The sequence below is a fragment of the Euphorbia lathyris genome, chromosome 6 (genome assembly GCF_963576675.1).
Source record: "Euphorbia lathyris chromosome 6, ddEupLath1.1, whole genome shotgun sequence".
Taxonomy (NCBI): domain Eukaryota; kingdom Viridiplantae; phylum Streptophyta; class Magnoliopsida; order Malpighiales; family Euphorbiaceae; genus Euphorbia; species Euphorbia lathyris.
The window spans coordinates 17621640-17645001 of NC_088915.1; the positions used below are offsets into that span (position 1 = coordinate 17621640).

A 23362-nucleotide genomic window follows, 5' to 3' on the forward strand; every position below is an offset into this window, starting at 1 on the left:
ATGTTCTCAATGCATAAGTGTCACTTCTAGTGTGTTATCACCAGTATTGTTGTTCTAACATAGTCTACATGAATAGTAGCTGTTATTGGTGGTGAATAGTAGTGTTACTAGACTCGATGACACACTAAAGAGAACTTGGAGAGGGAAAAGGAGATTAGATATTAGAATTTGTTTTTGAACTTGGCATAAATACCTATTTAATCTATGTGATATCCAAAATTTTATCCTGTTATCATTTGGCAACATTTATCCTTGTGGTATCTCATATGTGTTATTTAATCTATTTTGAATAAATTTTTTTCGATTTGTTAATTCATCTTACATGATACAATCAGGGTTTTCTTATACAAAATGTATCAAATATTATCTATAAGAATAATTCACAAATCAAATGTTACCAAATAATACTACAAAGTGACAAATGACAAAATTCTAGATACCACATGAGCCAAATATAACTTTTATCCTTTCAATTTTTAATTTTTAATTTTCGGACTAGCGAAAGCCTGCGCATACTCATTAATTTTTTATTTAATTAACAATTGATCTTTCTAAGTAACATTTTAAACAATTTTCTCTTTTTGGTTTTTGATAAAAACATTATTTAAGTTAAATTAAAATGAGCTTATTATGATAAATGCTCCAAAAAAAATAATAATTCAAGTCTGCCCCTTGGTTCCTTTGTTTCCTCAGCTCTGACCAAGAAAACGACGTCATTTGATTAGAAACCCTAATGCCTTTCTTTTCGACCTCTTTCTCTCTGACTCTTTCCCTCTGTATTCACCACATTTTGCATCTTCCTCAACCGAAGGTAAACTTTAGACGAGATTCCGGTGGCAATTTCAGTCGCGGCCGACAAGGTATAAACTCAGCTTGCTTCACCTGCTTCGCTCCTCAGATGCTTTCAATTCTCATTTGTTGTCACTTAACTAGCGTTGATACAGTATAGAATTTCTGGAAATAGTTGTTAATTAACTTGAATTGTTTTGGTTCATCAAGCATCCATAGTGTGGCCATACAGTGGAAAACACCTGATATCCAGGGGAAAGAAAGGATAATGCTTTCTTTGTCAACACTTAGCAGATGCAGTAAACTTTTTCAAATCCCTTACAAGATTATCCCTCCCTTTTTTCTTGTTGCTTGCCAATCATCTAGCCTATCTGAAGTTGACACGATTACCAAAATCATCAATGATAATCCTTTTCCTGACAAGCCACTGCACCTTTCTCTCTTGAAACATCTCAAACCAGAAGCCCTTTCAATTGACTTTGTGGATAATGTTCTTGGTCGTCTCTTTGCTGCTCACTCCAATGGCCTTAAAGCCTTGGAGTTCTTCAGATTTTGCCTTAATCATTTCCATTTTATCCCGAGTTCATTTTCCTTTGAAATGACTGTCCACATACTTACCAGGATGCGTTATTTCGAGAAAGCTTGGGAATTCATGGAGGAAATTGGAAAAACACACCCTGCCTTACTTACTCTTAAGTCTATGAGTATCATGCTATCCAAAATTGCCAAGTTTCAATCTTATGAAGATACTCTAGAAGCGTTTGAGAGAATGGAAAAGAAGGTTTTTGTTGGGAAAACATTTGGTACTGATGAATTCAATGTACTCCTCCAAGCATTTTCTAGTCAAAGGGAGGTGAAAGAGGCTCGATCTGTGTTTCAAAAGATGCATGATCGGTTTAATCCCAATACCAAGACCATGAATATCTTGCTCTCAGGATTTAAGAAGTCAAGGGATGTTACAGCAATGGAACTGTTCTACCATGAGACTGTTCGAAGAGGCTTTAAGCCGAATGCTTCAACATATAATATGCGGATTGATGCTTATTGTAAGAGGGGTCATTTTGGTGATGCATTGAGGATTTTTGAAGAAATGGAACGGGCTAATTGTGAACCATCATTGGAAACAATTACTACTTTAGTTCATGGAGCTGGGCTTGTTCGGAATGCACTTAAGGCCAGAGAGTTATTTGATGAAATTTTCAAGAGAAATTTTCTTCCTGATGCTGGTGTTTATAATGCTTTGATTAGCTCATATATTAAATGCAGAGAAATCAAGTCTGCAATGAGTTTGATGGATGAGATGGAAGAGAAACATATTGTGCATGACAATGTGACATATCATACAATTTTCTTTGGATTAATGAGGCAAAAAGACATTGAAGGTGTTTGTGATCTCTATCAGAGGATGGTCAGCAAAAAATTTGTTCCAAAAACAAGAACTGTGGTTATGCTGATGAAATTCTTCTGTGTGAATAATAAGGTTGATCTAGGTTTGAGATTTTGGTATTACTTGTTAGAGAGAGGATATTGTCCTCATGGCCATGCTTTGGATCTGTTAGTAACAGGATTGTGCTCCCGTAAGCGGGTGGAAGAAGCATTTGAGTGCTCAAAGCAATTTTTAGAGAGAGGCATGCATATGAGCGAACCAGTATATCGAATGCTAGAGAGGTATCTACTGCAATCCGATAGCTCAGATAAGTTGAGGGAACTCAATCAAATGATAGAGAAATTACATACTGTTTTGCCTCCGTCGAAAGGGCACGCTTCTGGTCATCCTTCCTGATTAGTCATGAGCAGTGTCTGAATACTGTTATTGAGAAATCATAGCGCAGTGGAATGAACTTCGGATGATCCCAAGGTGTGAGAAGCTATTGTTCTGAAGATGTCATGGCTTGCGCTAAGGTCTGTATTTGTTCTTTTCTATGTTCGATGTTTTGGTCAGTGTCAGATACTAATATGGAGTGTACCTTTAACTATCAGCTTGAGCTTTTAGCTAAAACGGTTCCATGACATGGTATCAGAGCCCGTTTGACCAAGTGGTATAGGGTTCGATTCCTGGCAGCCCATTTGTTGAGTTAATTGCAGGACATGGTAATTTGGGCCTGGCTTGTGCACGCTTCAAGCCCAGTGGGCATTCGCGTGTGGGGGTGTTTCGGATACTAATATGGGTGGACCTTTAACTATCAGCTTGAGCTTTTAGCTAAAACGGTTCCATGACAGTCAGATTGCTTTTTCTTTCAGCAATCTTTAAATATAAAATTGTACATTTCAGTTACTTTTTCTATATATGACATTTGACAAAGACTTCTATACGATTTTTTTTCCGAACAAACTGATAGTTTCATTAGTTAGGTTAGTTATGATTAAACGGGTTGATTGTGGATTAAAAATCTAAGAATTCAGTTTTAGTTATGTTAGCTTTACTGTGGGACTTAATTGAGAGAATCCACATTAGACTTTAAGTGAAGCTCTTAGAAGGAACTAGATTATTGTTATGCTTAATTTTCTAAACTGCGGGAACAGAGTTTTCGGTTTTCTTGTCATGTTGAGTTATTTTGTCATTACATCAACTGCTTAATCTAATCCGCGACGAGGTTCTATCTGTTTGTTATACCTGCGCCTAGATTTGAGGAAAAAGCTATTATTATCTGTGCCATTTTTCTCCGCCATGGTCTCTAACACAAATGGATCATCATGTCTTGCAGATAATCCATATGGCATTGCAAATATTGGCTTGGAGTTGGAAAGTAAACGGAGTTCGTGTTCGTTGGCTGGCACAGGAAAGCAAGGTTTGTTTGTTCCTTTGGCAAGAATGCTGAACTCTCTGATATCTAATTTAGTGAGGACATAAAACTTAAGTTGTTCCTCAGTTTCTTGATAGATAAAGTCAACATAACATGGATTAAGGAATTGGAAATCATAAATATATATAAGCTGAGAAAATATGTTCAGAATGTTCGTTTGATTAAGAATAATTATATTAATGGCCTGGAGAAGTGCTGGGGAAAGGAAGGTTTAAGTTCTTCTATGTTGTTGCATGTGAATGAGACTGGTGATTCTTGAGAAACTTGTTCTACTTGTGACATTATATCAGATGAGTACTCCATTTGAGAAGCAATATATTGGAGAAGACAAGTGGAGCATTTAAGTGCGTTAGGTGATTGCGTTAGGTGATAAACGTTGAGATTGAAATTGTTACGTTTTATACCTGGAGTCGAAATTAGCTCTTCCCCGGGGAAACCTTGAAGCTATTTTGATACCTTAATACTGTGTGAGCTACTGTGGATGTCTGGATGATATACCATTTTATTTGGAGGATTTGTTGTATAATGACTACTTTATATAAAAAAAACTTTATGACCAAATATGAATTATTAATTATGGGAATTACATTTATAATGATAAAAAATTCTTGAAACAAATTTCCTATTTGATCATGAACCTGTCGTTTATTTAACCTAGTGCTGGCCCAATGAACCATCGGACAATGTTAGTTCGAATGCATTAAATGTAGACATGTTCATTGTTCTGTTGACCCTTTCAATCCGTCCAAGTCCACCCTTCACGGGTTGGGCTTGGACAATTGCAGTTCCAATCAGTCTGTGCAATGGTTCGGCAATCCACCTTGTTTCATGGGGGGACTACTTGATAAGGAATATGGACCAAACCTATCAAGCCTAACACACAAGGTAAACCAGCACCGCATCACACCTATATAACCTCAGCCACCAAAACCCAAAAGAGGTCTGCTCACATTCTAACTCTTGAATATCTTTACTTCTCTCTCATTATTCGATTACCTTTGAACTTATTTGATTGTCGGAGTGTTTTCAAAGACCGCTCCCCGCACAGAGACGAAACACACCCCGCAAGCACCGGCTTCCAATCCACATCCTCATTACCGTGTATACTTACAAGAAAAAAGCCTAAAAGATAACAAAAGTAGTTAACCAGGCGTGAAGAAAAGACAATTGTAACAATGAATGTCCTTTTAGTAGTTACAATGTTTTTAAGTATCATTAAGGTAAGTTAATTTAGTAAGATTAATTATTCAAATAGTGAATTGATTCATGAATTAATTGAAAAAAAAAACATTCTAACAATGTGACAAATAAAATTAATTATTCAAATATTGAATTGATTCAGTAAGATCTCAAATTCGAATGTTAGTGTATGAATAAAACTTTAATTGAAAGAGAATTTATCTAAATAGTATTTGACGAGCTTCGAACCGAGAAATCAGATAAATTATAAAAAAAATTAAATATAAATTAGTTTAAAATAACTGTATAATGTATATGGAATACTATGTATAATGCGCAACAAGGTTTAATGAAATTGTAAAATTTATCTAATTATTTATTATTTTCTAAAAATGGTAACAAAATTTATAGAATGCTAAAATTTAAGGACTAAATATATAATTACCCCAATTGAATTGGTGGTCGAAAGTTTCCTTTTTTGGGGGTTAAATGCACAATTGGTCATCAAATTTGGTTGTCTTAAAATGATCATTCAATTTCAATTTATCTCAATAAAATCATACAATTTTGAGTTTTGTCTCAATTAGGTCACTCTCATGATTTCAGTGATTCAAAAGCATCGTCAGACGACGTAGGTGACATGTCAACATGAGTCAACTCAGATCTCTAATAGAAACTACATATGATATCTATGTGTCTGTTATTTTTATAAAAAAAACTAAATTTTGTTTTTTTTCATAAAAATAACCGACATATGATGGCCATGTGGTGCATACGTGGATATCATGTGTCGTTTCGGTCAGAAATTTGAGTTAACTCATAAAAATAACCGACATGTGATAACCATGTGGCGCATACATGGATATCATGTGTCGTTTCGGTCAGAAATTTGAGTTGACTTATGCAGACGTGTCCTGTATGTTATCACTCTGATGCTTTTTAATCACTGGAATCGTTAAAGTGACCTAATTGAAACAAAACTCAAAGTTGAATGATTTTATTGATACAAATTGAAGTTACCATTTTGAGACAACAATGTAAGTTTATGGCGAATGGACCCTTTATAGACCGTTTATTTTTATTTTATTTTTGTTCTTTTTGTGTTGTCGCGTAGGCATGCAACCAGATATTTTGTTTTAGCGGGTGAAGAATCGGGCTAACCCATCTAACTTATCAATCCGACCCGGAAAATTTTATCTTCCTGTATTCCTTCTTTCTTTACACGATCCACCCAAACAACCTCTGTAATCACGGCTGCCGGCGGTGACAGCCGTAGGAGTCTGATCTTCATGTTTATGTAATTTAGACATAGAACAGGAATTGCGAGATCTGAGGCATGACTCTCTCGGACGACGAAGACGAGAATTTGGTTCACTTCCTCGAATCGGAGTGCCTTGTTGAAGTCTCCGATCAGGTTTGTTTCCGAAACTTTAGTGATTTTTTTTTTATTCTGGTTGTTATTAGTGTGAGTTAAGGATTGGCTTTATTGATTATTTGATCGGTTGCTTCAGGAAGCGGCGGAAGAGGAGGATGAAGAGGAGGAGGATGAGAGGAGACCGAAAAGAATTTGTTTAAATGAACGCGATAAGTCTAAGGATAGGAGGAAAGGGAAAGAGAAAGTGGAGGAGAAAGAGAAAGAGAGGTATAGCAAGAAGCCAAGGAGTATAGAGAGTGGCATCTTTACCAAAATTCCCCCTGAACTATTTCCTCACATTCTGAAATTCCTTTCTTCTGAGGTGAATTGTTGTTGTTGTTGTTTTCTTTTGCTAATAATTTGTTCTCTTTATATCAACAATTTGATTGTTTTATTGAAATAATTGCAGGATCTCATGGCATGTTCTCTGGTGTGTAAATATCTTAGTTATGCAGCATCTGATGAGTCCTTATGGCGACGCTTGTTAGTATCTTTACTTTATCCAACTATATATATCACATTCTGTTCTGTTCCATTCAAAGTTATGCGGAAATATAATGTTTGTTGTCGAAATTTTAAATTAGGCAATCCTTTCATGCATCCAACATCTTCACATTGCAATTTTTTGCAGGTATTGTATGAGATGGGGTCTACTGCCCCCTTCTTCTAAAAGGTTATGTGATTGTGCTTGGAAGAAGCTTTATATTCAGGTGATTTAGTGATTTCCCATTCCTAGGGAGTTTTAGTATTATTGTTGTTATTGTTTTGTTTCCTCTCTACCAAATGATTGTATGCTTCCTGAATTGTAGAATGCAACAGGAAAAAAACTATTACAAATGTTAGCAATAATCTTGAAGTTCTAGCTTATTTGATTTGCAGCGTGATGAAGAGGACATGGTTAAGCTTGTTAGGAACTGTCCAGCTGAATTTAAAGAGTACTATATTCAAATGAATGCTTCAAAGAGAAGTCAAGCTCCACTTCCTTCACAGGTAATGAAGGCGGTTGTAGCTTTTTAAATTGTTCTTAATGATTGTTTTGAACTATTTTGTAGTGTAAACACTGAATACCTATCTTATAGGAAATTTTATATACATGCTACTGCAACTGATAGTAAAGTGTGAAGTTTCTGCTCATGATGATGCAGAGATTTGTTGTCGTCTTGTTGAGAGGGTTGCATGTTGTAGAGCTTGTTGTTCACCTTGAGGTTGTCAGATTCGCTTCTTTTAGATGTACTTTTATAACAAAACTATTTGGCTCTTTCGTGGGAAATTGCGGGCGTGCTAGAGAATTATAGTATTCTCGAACTATGGAATGAAATTGAGTGCGCTTTCTAACTTCTAATTATCAAACGATTGAATGGAATAAAGAGACCGTAAAATTCCTAAAAGATTCGATTATCAAAATGATACTGACCTTACAGAAAATGATGAAAGAACAAATAAAATAAAAATGTATTGGGAAATGAATGAAATTGAACTTGAAATCTGAAAATTGAAACTAAGGGAATGACGGAGAAATCTAAAGATCCTGAAGTCTAAGCATAATTTGCTAGAGTTTTTGCTTGGGTCTGTTGAGTTGTTCAGTTGGTGAGTTGGGTAGTTGTCATCGTGATTTCTTCCTTTTATAGACGTTGGAGGTAACTTCCTGCTTCTTTCCACTAAGTCACGTTCTCCACCATATTGAGTAACCTCCACTTTGACTTCCACGATGGATTGATATGTACACTTTCTGATAAAGAACACGTTAAAATATTAACTGGCTCTTTGGTTCCTCTAAGTTTATTTTAAGTCCCCCTGATGTCCACTCTAGGAAGTTGGTTTCCCCTCAGGTATACTATGGTTTCCCCTAAGGTGAACTATAGTTTCCCCCAAGGTACACTATGGTTTCCCACGAGGTACACTATGATTTCCCCTAAGGTACACCATGGTTTCCCCTAAGGTACACTACATAGGAAGTTGGTTTCCCCTGAGGTACACTGTATAGGAAGTTGGTACACTATTTTAGATGTTTCCCCTGAGGAAAACTGAACGATGTACTAGGAAAATATGAAAAGTTTCTCGAAATGAAAAGTTTCCTAAACAGGCCTTTTAAGAAAAAGTTTCCTAAAATGTTCTTTTAAGAAAAAGTTTCCTAAAAAGAAAAGTTTATCCCATGAAAAGAGTAAACCAGGGTATGCAATAAAAAAAACTTTATTTTTGGTGCAAACAAAAACCAAGAAGTTGTTAACATGCTCGTCCAAATGTAATAATGTGCATTTAGGATTCTAAGCCTGTGAGGTCTACCACGACTTATTATAGATCTTGTGAATGCTTGGTGTGGGCAATGGCATTTCTCTTTGTTTGTACCCTCCATGTTTATAGTTGGATACATGGATAGTGTGCAAGGTGTTTGTGATTGCTTGATGGATTTTTAGTAATAGGTTATTCGTTTTCTTCTTTTTTAATGAATTTTCTGCTGAAAAGTAGAAATCCTGAGCATAACCAAGGTCAATGTCATTCACATAGTTATGTGCTTATAATTATACATACTTAAAAGCTATGTTGCCCGGACACGGACACGGATACGGTATCCGACACGGACACGGATACGGGAAACGTCATTTCTATAAAACACAGGACACGGATACGTGGGGGACACGTGTAAATATTAAAAATATATTTATATATATGATTTTTTGTAATATAACTAAATAATTAGGAGCCCTATTTATATAGATGGATGGAGAAGTTTGAGAGTTTTTGTATTAATTAGGAGTTTCTTTTGGCATTAATTCCCCCTGTCCTTTGGAGTTTCTGGCTCTCCAAATCTATCAACTATAACGACGATCGATGAAGTTGAACGGCTGTAATTTGAATTTGAAGAATCGCAGGTTTTAATTTGACATTTGAAGAAGTGCAGGTTTTTTTTTCCTGGGACACGCGTATCCTTCACTGATACGCGTGTCCAACTTTCCGATATTACGGACACGGCCCCGACACCGTGTCCCTGGCGTTTCCGGCCGTGTCCGTATCGGATACGTATCCGACACGGGATACGCTGGGTCTATGGCGTGTCCGTGCATCAGAGCTTAAAAGTGTACTTTTGTTGGGATGCTGTTTCCTTTTAGATATCGGTTGGTCTCTTTTTAATTTTTATGTGAACTGGAAAATTTTATTGAAGGATTTCTTTTAGAATTTCATATATGGTCATTGTCTTAGCTTAAAATGATACAAGACCCTCACTTGTAATTTTTAGATACACAGAAAACTTTATATGAAGTTTTTGTGGCAAGATTTTGCTTTACCTTATTGTTGCAGCTCAATCAAAATATTATGACCCTGTGAGATGAACATTAAACGTTAGTTTTTATCTGGATTATAGGTTGAGGATTACATTGGGTCTCTTATCAAGGGTTTAGATTTTATATCATTACTGCTGAAGTATAGGAATGCATTTTATACTTGTACATTTGAAATCAACTTAAGGCATTTGACTGAATGCATTTTTCCGTATGTATCTTTTTATTTTGTTTAGGTGAAAGATGATCAGATACTTCTTGACAAGACAGTTTCTGATCAAGTGTCTATTTGGAAAAGTAGCAGAGGCCTAACCGATAAGGTGTTCGCTGATCATACTTGTTCTGGAGAAACATGTTCTTACCACCAAATAGGAGATGTTTTTGTTTGTGAGAAGACAGGAAATGTTCATGGTAGAGTTTCTTATGCTTATATGTACATTGTGCAATCATTCTTTGTTTCGAGTTGCTGGTACATAATGTATGATCTTTGTTTCCTTTTTCCAGTGTGTGGTGATACATGCAGAGAAGTCATAATAAGCCCTTTAAATGAACTTTTGGTCTGTACGATTTCTGGGCTGTGTTTCGACCGATTGCTGTCACCATGCGAAATGGAACTAGATCCGGTTAGTTAAGCTTTATTCCATGACCTTAGTTAATTTTTTCAATCATATAAGACAAGAATACATTAATATTCCTCTTATGACAGATTGAACGTGCAGTAGCAGACGAAGCAGAGCCATTCATGGGTTCCGGTCGTTTTGGTAAATGAATATACTTTCTGCATAAAAAAATTTCATAACTTCTTAAGGTTTCTGTATTCTGATAGACGCTTTGGTTTTTGTTTACGGCAGCACGAGCTTATTTGTTGGGATATAATTGTGATGATGAGAATGAACTTGAAGCTGCTTTGAGGTTCTGCTGATCCCTTTCTTGGTTTGCATAAGATGAATTAATAGGTATGAGATGTCGGGTTAAATGCACTTTTGTTCATTGAACTTTTATGGTTGTCTCAAAATGGTCACTCAAGTTCAATTTGTCTCAATAAAATCACCAAACTTTGAATTTTGTTAAGTCACTCAGACGACTTCAAGAGCAAAAAGACAAAAAAAATATGATGTGGTTTCCACGTCAGCACTAGTCAACTTTCACCGCTAAACGAAATGACATGTAGCTTCCATCTAGCTACTTGAAACAAAATGTGACTACCACCTAGATGACACGTGTCATTTTGGTCATCTAGGTGGCAGCCACATGTCAGCTAGGTTGCATCTATGTGTTGTTTCGGTCATCAGTAAAAGTTGACTATTGTTGATGTGGCAACTATGTCACTTTTCCGGTTTCTTTTTGCTCTTGAAATCACGGAAGTGGCTTAATTGAGACAAAATTCATAGTTGAATGATTTTATTGAGACTGAATTGAGTGACAATTTTGTGACAAATTTTCATACATTTAACCCATGAGATGTCCAATATTTGCTATACTTGCTCAATTTCATAATTTTATTGTCTGTTGTATAAACTGATTCTTAGGCTTAGTTTATAATGTGATGCAATTGAATCCTGTATTAGTGTGTTGTTATAATTATTAAATATATGTAATAACTATTGGTGCCTTCTATGCTTACTTTGTTTTTGACAAAGTAAGTTTTACTTTGTTTTTTCTACCATTAGATGAGCTTACTTTGTCAAAGTTCATCACCATCCAATGGTGGAAAAAACAAAGTAAGACTTACTTTGTTAAAAACAAAGTAAGCATAGCCTAACCCAATAACTATTATATAGGATCTTATGTTAACTTTAAGTCAAAATAACCAAATATATTAATCATTACCATGTTTTTTTTTTTTCTGTTTTTAGAATCAAAGAAATTGAGTTTTGTGAAAGAGACTTTTCACCTACAAAGTGTAGATATCAATTAGTTAAGTCACAGTTTATTGGTGAGATATATTATGTTTTTTAAGGGATGCTGAGATATAGCTTATTTTTGTTGAAAGGTGAGATATATGTTATTTGCAGGGATGCGCACAGTTTGGTCCAGTTTGGGATTTAAGCATCTCTAGGATTGGATTGAACTTAAGGAATTCCTAAAAATGAATCTTCCTGATTGGATTGAAAATTTCGGTCCGGTCCAATCTAGTACAGTTATTTGACGAGTCAAATAAATATCTATATTTTTACCAAAAGTAAATTAAAAACATAATTTACAAGATAATAAATATATAACTTTTTAATCAAAATAAATAATGTGTTTACAATACTAAATATTAATTTTAACCTAAATAAAATAATTGGTGAACTAAATTGCTAAAAAACAAAATCAGTTGATTTGGGTTTTAAAACCATTTGCTTCCTTCAAATGTTGTTTTACATTAAAAAGAATCCAACAATTCAATTGAAATGTACTACAACATTTGGATCTGAACTAATTTCTACAAAATCAAGTAATAATCATTTAGTTAACATGTTATAAAACAAATTCATATTCATAAATATTCAAACGAGATAACAAATATAGAATATTTTCTAAGTAAATATTATTATCTTTGATGACTTTGAGATCTTCAAGTTCTTCATTCTTGAAAGTTTGAGTTGAAATTCTCAACCGGTCGTGATAACAAATTAACACTGCAGTTGTAGTGGGAGTTAAAGAATTTCTAAATTGATCGAAAGTTTTACCGCTTGTGCTAAACGTAGATTTTGAAACCACAATTGAACATTTGTAACTTTGGATAAAGCATGGTACCTTCCAGCATTAATCTTCAACCACAGTAGAAGATCAAAATTTAGAAGATCAAAATTAATAACATATTTCTCTGGTAACATATTCACATATCTTTCCTAAGTTTAACACATTATTTTTATCAACATTTAAAAAATAATCGTACATCTCATCACGCACTTCATTAGATCTAGAAGATTGTATTCCAAGTTTTACATTTTCTTTTATATTTATCCAATAAGGCAATAATAATTTTTGTTACTTGTGCCACCAATTTATTAGCATCATTCTCACTATAAAACTGAGTGTTTTTAACCATCAAATATCTCACTTTATATCTTAGGTTTAAAACCACGGCTACAAAAAGCATCGGATTCATTGTGTCAATAGAGCCTCAATATTTATCAAAATTTGTTCTCATGTATTTCAAAGAAGGATTTCTATTGTTTTGACATAGTGTAATATCATTGAGAATTTTCATCACCTTAGAAAAATAAAAGCTAGAGGTCGAGTAAAGATGAACTAGATAATTGACAAGTTATGTCATAAAACCTTTTTAAAAATCTACAAAGATTCTTAATATTCAATCAATCACTCTCAACAAGAATATTATTCACAAATTCCTCTGCATATTTCTTATGAAGGTTTTCTAACTTGTCAAATGCTTTTTTATATCTTAATGCAACATCCAACATCAAATATGTGTTATTCCACATAGTGGGACAATCTAAACATAATGCTCTTGTATACTTAATACTTGATAACACACAACAACGTTTAACCAAAGCGAGTCTTTGTGGGCTGTTTCAGATATATTTAACTACAACTTTAATTCTTTTGATTGATCCATCACATACCATCTTTGACAATTATGTTAAGAATGTGAGCGCAACACCTCATATGAAAAGAAACTTCATCCAACACAAATGTATTTTTTCATTAACTTTTTCTTCAATTGTTCAACAACAACATCATTAGCTGAAGCATTGTCAACAATTATGCACATGACCTTAGCCAACCCTCACTCTTCCATGCAAGAACTAATAGCATTAGTAAGATGAACTCCTTTATGACTTTCTGCAACATAGAATTAAATCAAGTTCGGTCCAACCCAATCCAATTCGATTATCGATCCAATTCTAGATAATTAAATTTCTGTGTTGTAGAAAGTCATAAAAGAGTTCATTTTGCTAATATTATTAGTTCTTATATGGACGAGTGAGGTTGGCTAGGGTCATGTGCATAGCTATTGACAATGCTTCAGCTATTGATGTTGTTGTTAAACAATTGAAGAAAAAGTTAATGAAAAAAATGCACTTGTGTTGGATGAAATTTCTTTTCATATGAGGTAATGCTCTCACATTCTTAACCTAATTGTCAAAGATGGTAGTTGATGGATCAATCAAAAGAATTAGAGTTGTAGTTAAATATATTCGAAACAGCCCAAGACTCGCTTTATGTAAATGTTGTTGTGTGTCATCAAGCATTAAATATACAAAAGCATTATATTTAGATTGCCCCACTAGGTGGAATAGCACCCGTTGGATGTTGCATTAGGATATCAAAAAGAATTTGACAAGTTAGAAGACCTTTATAAGAAATATACAAAGGAATTTGTGAATGATATTCTTGTTGAGAGTGATTGGTTGAACATTAAGAATCTTTGGAGGTTTTATGACATAACTTGTAAATTATCTGGTTCATCTTACTCGACCTCTAGCCTTTATTTTCCCGAGGTGATGAAAATTCTTAAGGATATTACACTATGTCCAAACAGTAGAAATCATCTTTGAAATACATGGGGACTCAAATGAGAGCAAATTTTGATAAATATTGGGGCTCTATTGACATAATGAATGTGGTGGTTTTAGACTCATGGTACAAGAGAGGATATTTAATGGCTAAATACATTGAGTTTTATAATGAGAATGATGCTAATGAGTTGGTGGCACAATTGATAAAAATTATTATTGCCTTGTTGGATGAATATAAAGTGAAAAATGTAGAAGAACATGTAAAACTTGCAGCACAATCTTCTAGATTTGATGAAGTGGATGATGAGATTGATGATTATTTTGTAAATATTGATAAAGATAATGTGTTAACCGAGGGACATTGGGAAAGATATGTGAATGAGTTACCAGAGAAATATATTGTAGATTTTGATCTTCTAGTGTGGTGGAAGGTTAATGTTGTAAGGTATCAGTAGTGCTCATCTGGACCCTGAATGATCAAATGAATTTGGTCACTCACCGTTAGATCTATGCTTATTAGAATCATGTGGTGCAGATTCAAACCATCCTAAGGCTTAGATTTAACAAGCATGGATCCAACGGTAAATGACCAAATTTATTTGGTCATTCAGGGTCCAAGTGAGCACTACTGTGTAAGGTACCTTGCTTTATCCAAAGTTGTAAAAAATGTTTTTGCAATTCAATGTTCAATTGTGGCTTCAGAATCTACATTTAGCACAAGTGATAGAACTATGGATCAATTTAGGAGTTCTTTAACTCCTGCTACAGCTGCATTGTTGATTTGTTATCAAGATCGGTTGAGAACTTCAACTCAAGCTTTCAAGTATGAAGAAGATCTTGAACCTATTGAAGATGATAATATTTACTTAGAAAATATTCCATATTTGTTATCTTATTTGAATATTTATGAATTTGTTTTATAACATGTTAACTAAATGAATTTGGAGGAGCTTCTTTGGTTTCAAAAATCTAGGAAAGCCTAGATCAGAGATGGGGATCGAAATACCAGGTATTTTCATCTCTCTACCATCATTAGAAGGCAGAGGAATATGATTGATGCTATTAAGAACTCTAATGGTGATTGGGTTTATGAGGACGAAGATATTCGGAGTTTGGCCCTGGATTTCTATAAGGACCTTTTTAAAGAGGAACCTGTTCATCTGGAGAAGGCTCATTCTGTTGCTACTTTTCCCATGGTTGGAGAGGATAGTAGTCTGGAAGCCTTCCACCCTATTTCCCTGAAGGAAATTGACCAAGCCATTTTTAGTATTGGGGCTGCTAAAGCTCCTAGGATTGATGGTCTGCCTGCTGGTTTTTACCATAAGCACCGGGAGGTTGTGAAGGAAGGTATTTATAACTTCATCAAATGTGTTTTTAATGGTTCTCAGGATATCGGGCTGGTAAACAGAACCCTTCTGGTTCTGATTCCTAAAATTGAGAAGCCTTCTTCTTTCTTGCATATGAGGCCTATCAGTCTTTGTAATGTTCTCTATAAGACTATTACAAAGATTGTGGCAAATAGAATCTGTTGCATTCTTCCTGAGATCATTTGTCAGAAGCAGGGAAGTTTTGTGCCTGGTAGACAAATGATGGATAATGTGGTGATTGCCCAAGAGATGGTCCACACTATGAAGATCAAGAAGGGAAAGAAAGGTATTGTGGCTCTTAAGTTGGATCTGGAAAAAGCTTATGATCGCATCAACTGGAGTTTTCTGATGGAGAGTCTGGAGAGAGCTAGGATCCCGGACAGTTGGAGAAGGTTAATAAAGGTTTGTATCTCTTCTCCTGTTTTTCAAGTGTTGATTAATGGGGATATGTTGGAGGAATTCTCTCCGGGCCGGGGTATCCGTCAAGGAGACCCAATGAGCCATTTCTTATTTGTTATTGCAATGGAAAGGTTGTCTCACCTGATCCAAGATGCTGTTGATAATGGGAAATTCCACCCGGTGGCTATCAATAAGTTCTGTCCTCAGGTTACTCACTTGTTCTTTGTGGATGATGTTCTGATCTTTATGGAAGGTAATGAGGAGCAGTTAAGTATTATTATGGATATTCTTGATTGTTTCTGTTCGGCCTCTGGTCAGAAGCTTAATGTCCAAAAGTCCAGAATGATGTGCTCTAAGAATATGAACCAGAGACTCTGTAAAAGGATGAGTGATCTGTCGGGAATTCCTCTGACTTGCTCTCTCGGGAAGTATCTGGGTATCCCCCTCCATAGTGAGAGAGTTTCTAAAGTGTCTTTTAAAGATACTTTGGATAAAGCTAATATGAAGTGTGCCACGTGGAAAGCTAAGACTCTCTCTCTCGCTGGCCGTCTTACGTTAATTCAATCTGTCAATTGTGCGACTCCCAATCACATTATGCAAGCTTGTCATCTTCCTGAACCTGTGCTTAAGGATCTTGATAAAATTAATCGTAGGTTCCTGTGGGGTGAAGTTGAGGAGGGGAGGAAGATCCACCTTGTTCCTTGGAATGAGGTTTGTCAACCTAAAGATATGGGAGGTCTGGACATTAGGAAAGCCAAAGATAGTAATAAAGTCTTATTAATAAAACTCCTGTGGCGAATGTGGCAGCTTCCTTCAGCTCTGTGGGTTCAACTTTTATGCGGTAAATATCAGAAGGATAAGGTGTTTGGGGCCCCTAAGGATAGAGTGGTTAATTGTTCCTTTCTTTGGAAAGGCATTAGTGCGGTTTTTGCTGAATTTTGCTCAGGGATTGGGTGGAATTTGGGTAATGGTAGGTCCATCAGCTTCTAGAAGGATATTTGGATAGGTAAGAAGCCTTTATTGGAGGTTTGTACTTCTTTGCCTCCGTTGGACATTCAGAACTGGAGGATTGCAGATATGGTGGATTCTGAGGGTGAGTGGATTTGGGAAAAATTTGATTCCTATCTCAGTCTGGAATTGCTCCTTACAATTAGAGGTGTTCAGATTAGTAGTCAAATTGAAGACAAGGATAGTTACTATTGGTCTTTGACAAACAACGGGGCCTATTCTTATAAATCTGCTTTTCAGGCGTTCTATCAGGAGTTGGATACCTCATCCCCCAGGGGTGTGGAAGACGATTTGGGCCTTAAAAGTGTCGTACCGTATTAGAAGTTTCCTGTGGCTTGGGGCTAGGAATAGGTTGCTCACTAATTCGGATAGAAAAAGGAGGCATCTGGTGGAGTCTGGAGCCTGTGGCAGATGCAGAGGGTATGAAGAGACTTTGTGCCATGCTCTCAGGGATTGTGAGAAAAGTAAAGAGGTTTGGAGGAGAATTCTCCCTAGGGATGTGCTCTCTTCCTTTTTAGCCCACTCAGAAAATGATTGGTTTGTAGATGGGATTAAAGGGATTCTTCTGCCTGATCTGAATCAGGGTGTTCTTTTATTTATGGTGGTTTGCCATCAGATTTGGAGATGGAGGAATGAGGAGATTTTTGGAGGAGGAGTGGTTTCTCAGCCAAATGTCTTAGACTTCTTTTCCAAAAAGATTAGTACCTTGGTTGAGAGCTTTGTTGAAGATCCCTTGGCTAGGGCTGCTCAGAGGAAGGAGGTTCATCTTTTAGGGTGGTGTAGGCCGAGTGAAGGTGTGGTTAAGCTCAACACTGATGGTTCTTGTCTAAGAGACGGGAGAATTGCCGCAGGAGGGGTTCTTAGAGATGATGGTGGCAGGTGGGTTTCTGGCTTCTCTCAGAATTTGGGTATTGGTTCGTCCTTTTCTGCAGAGCTTTGGGGGATTTTCTCTGGCCTGAAGTTAGCTAAGAATCTGGGGTGAAGAAGCTTCTTGTTGAGTCAGATAACCTAGAAGCGGTTAAAATGATTTCTGAGGGCAATGCTATTTGCCTAAATAGCCTTAACATAATTAAAGGCATTAAAAGGATTGGCTCCTCCTTTGATTCTATTAGCTTTGCTCATATTTATAGGGAGCAAAATCGCGTAGCGGACTGTCTTGCGATGGAAGGGCATTCTAGAATGTTGGGTCTATCTACATTTTCTTCTCCTCCGGTCTTCATCTCTTCTATGATCTTGGAGGATGTGGTGGGGGTCAGTTTTCCTAGGCTGATCCCGGGTTGAGCGGTTTTTTGTTTGTTTGTTTTTCTTTTCCTATCCTACCAAAAAAAAACCTAAATGATTATTGTTTGATTTTGTAGAAATTAGTTCAGATTCTGAAGTTGCAACATCTCTTGTATTCATATTTCAATTGGATTGTTGAGTTATTTTTAATGTAAAGCAACATTTGAAGAAAGCAAATGGTTTTAAAACTCAAGTCAACTCATTTTGTTCTTTAGCAATTTGGTCACCAATTACTTTATTTAGGTTGAAATTAATGATAAGGAAGATCGAGGCCCAATCAAGATAGCTTACACGGAAGATCGATACCGAATCAAGATCCTCACATACAATGGTTCAGCACTCCACCCTGTTTCATGGGGGACTACTTGATAAGGAATATGGGCCAAACCCGTCATGCCCAACACACAAAGTGAACCAACACCGGACCAAAGGCCACTCTCACACATCACACCTATATAACCTCAGCCACCAACACCCCAAGCAGGTCTGCTCACACTCTCTAACTCTTGAATATCTTTACTTCTCTCTCGTTATTCGATTACCATAGAACTGACTTGATCGTCGGAGTGTTCCCAGGGACCGCTCCCCGCATAGAGACGAAACATACCTCGCGAGCATCGGTCGCCGGTCCACATCTCTATTATTTGTTGCGGTGAGACATCTCCATTATTTAATATTTGGTATTGTAAACACATTTTATTATTTTTGATTAAGACTTTATATATTTATTATCATGTAAGTAATATTTTTAATTTATTTTTGGTAAAAGTATATGTATTTATTTGACTCGTTAAATAACTATACTGGATTGGACCGAAATCGAATCCCTGAATCTCTGAATTGGATTAGACTGAAATTTTCAATCCAATCATGGAAATTCATTTTTAGCAGTCCTCGAAGTTCAATCCAATCCTGGAGATTCTTGAATCCCCGAACAGAACCAAACTGTGTCCATCCCTAGTTATTTGGGTCCAGTTTGATTTTTGAACACCCCTAATGAGAAGCTTGATAGGGCTTTTTTTTCTTTCTTTCTTTTGGTTGAACATGTTCCACCATTTTTCTATGTGTAATTTGGTTTCAAACTATTATGATTGCTCGTCTTGCTTTCTCTCTCTTGTGAATAGGCTAATGGTCAAGAAAGCTATAATGTTTTGGTTTGAGATGTTCTATCTTAAGGAGGATGGGTTCGATGTTATGGTTCGTAGTGGTTGGGCTGGTGGTCGAAAATTATCCGCCATAGCTAAGCTGGCAGCATCAACTTCCTCTATGGAGCAATGGGGAGCGAATTGTAAACTAAATTTTACTCATTGTATTACTACTTGTAAGAAGGTTGTTAACTCGGCTTCGGGGCTGTACTGGTGCTATTTGTATTGCTCGTCTTTTCAAAGTCTAATGTATTTTAGACCGGTTACTTGAGTTGGAAGAAACATACTAGAGACAATGGGCCAAGGTGTATTGGCTGAACTAGTTTCTTCCATGCTTGTATGAAATCTCGAAAGAAAAGCAACACTATTGCTCGGCTGAAGGATAACTTGGGTAATGTACTAAAAGATAACCATGATAATGATAACCATGATAATCATTATATTGTCACTTTTTTATGCTTCCCATATTTTATCTTATGATTTTGTCAATGTTCGAAATAGTTATATCTATGATGACATGAATAATATGCTTATTGCTCCTTTATCGTATGATGAATTCAAAGTGTTTGTGTTTCACATGCACCCTAAAAAATCTTCCCATCCTTATGGTCTTAATTTGGGGTTCTTCCAACATTTTTAGGATTCCATTAGTTCGAAACATTTTTACTACTTATAACGGTTGTTTATCTAGGAATAAGTTACATGCTAATAACAATGATACCATTATAGTTCTTATTCTAAAAGTTGATAACCGTGATAACATGAAGGATCTTCGTCCAATTTCTCTTTGCAATGTCCTTTATAAGTTTATTGTGGAAGTATTGGATATCGATTGAAATGTGTTACTCTTGAGATTATTTTTTATAGTCAGTCACCTTTTGTTCCGGGTCGCACCATCAACAAAGTTTATGACAGAGTTAATTGGGGCTTCCTAAAGGCCGTTTTTCAGCATATGGGTTTCCATGATCACTAGATTAGCTAGATGATGCTTTGTGTTACCTCTATATCTTACTCGATTTCTGTTAATGGGAATCTTGTTGATCCTATTAATCTTGGTTGTGGCTTGAGACATGGAGATGCACTTTCCCCTTATCTATTTATTCTCTGTGCTGAAGTTTTGTCAAATCTTATTCATTTAGCCGAGGTTGCAGGACAACCTCATGGTTGTAAAATCTTGAGCGATGCCCCTAGTATCTCCCATTTCTATGTGTTGGTGATAGCTTCATCCTCTTCATATAAATAAATGGCTAAGAGAAATGTAATCCTAAATACTATTGCTGAGTAGGAGACTGCTACTTGTCAAGCTATTAATTTAAACAAATCAAGTGTTTTTTTCAGTGCAACAATTTATGCAGCAGGTCAGACGTAAATTTATGGTCTTTTAAGGGTTCATTCACTATTGAATACTAGACGATATTTAGATCATCCTTCTTTTATTGGGAGTTCTAAACTTCTAGAAAGAACTGTTGAAACACCTTTCCACATGATTTTGATTTGACAAAATTATTTAAGTAAAATTAAATATATTCTAAACACACTAAGTTTAAATGCTTTGATTTATTACACTAATGTGTTTGTTCAATGTTGAGTTAAATTGTTTATAAGACATAAAGACTAAAAGGCTTAAAGCCCAATACGGAAGTCAAAGCCCAAGTCAAATAGATCAAGACAACTCGGCCTGCGTATGCAAAACGCAGCTCAGTGGAAGAAGGATCGAGAAGACCTTCGTTGAACAACTTCGGAACGAAGCTGCTGAGTTGTATCGACAAAGAGTACAAGACAGCAGCTGAGCAAGAACAACTTCCAGACAAAGTATTTCTACTTTGGGTAAAGTTCAGAAGACACAGAAAGCTGTCTAGTTGACCTTACCATAAATGGAGAGACATTCTGCCGGACTGACTAAAAGCTGCTCAGTACTGACCGAAGACAGAAGATACTTGAATCTGATTGACCGAGAGCACTGAGCAGGACTGAGTGACAACGACAGGAAGCCGTTTCCCTCCAACAGTTATTTCGAAATTCGAAATGACTGATGTCTCAGACGTCTCTATAAATAGGGCCTTTCAGTGCTTCATTCAACACAGAACTTCATCAAGCCATTACGCTGACCAAAATTCTACTCAAAGTTCTGTGAGAAAAAGCAAAGCAAATACTTACACCAAATTCTATATCTTTCGTGTAAAAGTCTAGAGTGATTATTCAATCATCTAAGGTGTCTTAGCAATTGTTGTTTAGGACAAATCTTTATCATTTCTAGAGATTACAAAGGAGAGGCTGAGTACTCAGTTATAGTACTCAGCGAGAGATTAGGAGTGAGTAGAGGTATAGAGGAAGGTACTCTTGTTATACTCAGCTTCTAAGTTGTAAAAGGTTTGATGCTCTACTGTTAAAGAGCTCAGTAGAGAATTCGAAAGCTCGGAACGTGTTCCGGGGACAGGACGTAGGCTTAGAGGCCGAACCTGGATAAATTTGCTGAGTAACATCTTTCTAACCTTAAACTCCTTAATATATATATTGCTTGCTTAAACAAAACTGACCAAGTAAAGAGGTCACGCTGAGTTGTATACATTGAGTATCTGAGTTCAGGAATAGACTCAAGTGCTATCTCCTGACTCAAAGAAAGAAGCTGACTTAGTCACCAGTTGACTAAGCTAGTGTCTTAATTTACTCAGCGCGCTGTGTAATCCTTTTTCAAAGAAAAAGAAGTCAGCCTTAACGTACTAAAATTTTAAATAGTTCCTATCCCCCCCCCCTTTGGAACTAACTTGTTACGTTATAAGGGACCAACAAGTGGTATCAGAGCTTAAAAGCTCACTGTGAAAGGTTTAACTACCTTGAGCTGATCCCCACTATGGCTGAAAACAACACTCGGTTTCTCCTAGGAAACTAGACAACTCAGATCTTACCTGAGGGGTTGTCCATTACTCGGCCTCCCCTATTCTTCGGGTCTAACTACACCTTCTGGAAGAATAGGATGAAAAACTTTATTCAGGCAACAAATATGAGTGCATGGCTTTCAATAGTCCAAGGCCCATTTGTTCCTATTGAAGTTGTGGCTGGCCAAACAGTTGTCAAAGCTGAGGCCAAATGGACAGAGGATGATCTCAAGAAGCTACAAAATCACGCTTCGGCTATAAATATGCTTCACTATGCGCTTGATGCTACAGAATATAACAAGATATCAGGTTGTGAGTCAACGCAAGAGATCTGGAAGAAGCTGGAGGTCACCTACGAAGGAACCAACAAGGTGAAGGAGTCTAAGGTGAACCAGTAGATGAGACTATACGAGCTGTTCGAAATGAACGATGATGAAGGAATCTCTGACATGAATGCAAGGTTTACAAACATCATCAACGAGCTCAAGAGACTTGGGAAGATCTTCACTGAGGAAGAACAAGTCAAGAAGATTCTTAGGAGTCTTCCTAAAAACTGGCAAGCAAAGAAGACCGCTGTTGAGGAAGCTCAAGACTTAACCACCTATAAGTATGATGAACTCATCGGCTCACTGCTGACCCATGAGATCTCGATGAAGAATTTCAAGGTGAAGGAAAAGTCTGAAGACAAGAAGCAAAAGTCTCTTGTCATGAAAGCTGACTCTACTGATGGAAGCTCAACAGACGATGAAGAGATGGCTATGTTTACCAAAAAGATGAAAAGGCTGTTCAAAAAGAATGATAGATATTCTAAGAAGCCTTATAAAAAGTTTGATAAGTACAAAGCTGACTCCAGCGACAGCAAGTACAAGAAGGACAGCTCAAAGCCCATTACTTGCTTTGAATGTCATCAAACTGGCCATATCAAGTCAAGCTGCCCCTCGCTGAGGAAAGAAAGAAAGAACGGCAAGAAGGCAATGGTGGCAACCTAGAGTGATAGTGATGATTCATCATCATCTGAAGCTGATGCCACTGAGTCAGCGAAGATTTGTTTCATGGCTGACGAACTTGCTGAGCCATGTGCTTCTGAGCATGCTGACCCCTCCATTGCATCTGATGATGAGAAACAGTCAACTGAGGTAATATCACTACCCTTGCTCAGAAATGAAATGGTAAATGCCCTGAGTGATCTTTACACACTTGTCAAAAAGTGTAATAAAAAGGTTAGAGCACTCAGCAGGCGATGTGACGAGGTTGAGGAGGTCAAACTGAGTGACCTTCGATATCTTCTTCAGGACAACTCAGATTTGCATAGTAACATTGGAATTATGCAAAAGTTTGTCTCTGAGGTCC

At 36.5% G+C, this 23362-nt stretch overlaps 2 protein-coding genes across 9 annotated transcripts; both read left to right on the forward strand.

The window, feature by feature from the left end:
• Positions 1-707: 707 nt before the first annotated feature.
• Positions 708-4185, forward strand: LOC136231898 (pentatricopeptide repeat-containing protein At3g61360). Of its 2 annotated transcripts, XR_010690171.1 has the most exons (3): positions 708-860; positions 1000-2691; positions 3495-4185. XR_010690171.1 is itself a non-coding variant. In XM_066020907.1 (1 exon), exon 1 carries the CDS (start codon positions 1058-1060, stop codon positions 2570-2572), a length of 1515 nt encoding a protein of 504 aa, XP_065876979.1. In that variant the 5' UTR covers positions 709-1057; the 3' UTR covers positions 2573-2668. The 2 variants fall into 2 exon arrangements, 1 of the variants encoding a protein (XP_065876979.1); XM_066020907.1 differs by lacking the exon at positions 3495-4185 and having other exon boundaries at positions 709-2668.
• A 1771-nt stretch (positions 4186-5956) lies between these two features.
• On the forward strand, positions 5957-19584 carry LOC136231899 (F-box protein SKIP31). Of its 7 annotated transcripts, none has more exons than XR_010690173.1 (12): positions 5957-6186; positions 6284-6508; positions 6596-6669; positions 6818-6896; positions 7066-7176; positions 9701-9875; positions 9969-10087; positions 10171-10225; positions 10316-10420; positions 18235-18475; positions 18568-18643; positions 19116-19254. XR_010690173.1 is itself a non-coding variant. In XM_066020908.1 (10 exons), exons 1-10 carry the CDS (start codon positions 6109-6111, stop codon positions 19405-19407), a joined length of 1269 nt encoding a protein of 422 aa, XP_065876980.1. In that variant the 5' UTR covers positions 5957-6108; the 3' UTR covers positions 19408-19584. The 7 variants fall into 7 exon arrangements, 5 of the variants coding, with proteins under 5 accessions (XP_065876980.1, XP_065876982.1, XP_065876983.1 ...); XR_010690172.1 differs by having other exon boundaries at positions 10316-10376; XM_066020908.1 differs by lacking the exons at positions 18235-18475; positions 18568-18643 and having other exon boundaries at positions 10316-10376; positions 19116-19584.
• The last annotated feature ends 3778 nt before the right edge of the window (positions 19585-23362 follow it).

What these genes read in the sequence shown, in the direction of transcription:
- LOC136231899 (XM_066020908.1), top strand. Translation starts at nt 6,109, where the DNA reads ATGACTCTCTCGGACGACGAAGACGAGAATTTGGTTCACTTCCTCGAA. An exon ending in GAAGACAGGAAATGTTCATG is followed by an intron (nt 9,876 to 9,968) that starts GTAGAGTTTCTT and finishes TCCTTTTTCCAG; the next exon opens with TGTGTGGTGATACATGCAGA. An exon ending in CATGGGTTCCGGTCGTTTTG is followed by an intron (nt 10,226 to 10,315) that starts GTAAATGAATAT and finishes TGTTTACGGCAG; the next exon opens with CACGAGCTTATTTGTTGGGA.
- LOC136231898 (XM_066020907.1), top strand. Translation starts at nt 1,058, where the DNA reads ATGCTTTCTTTGTCAACACTTAGCAGATGCAGTAAACTTTTTCAAATC.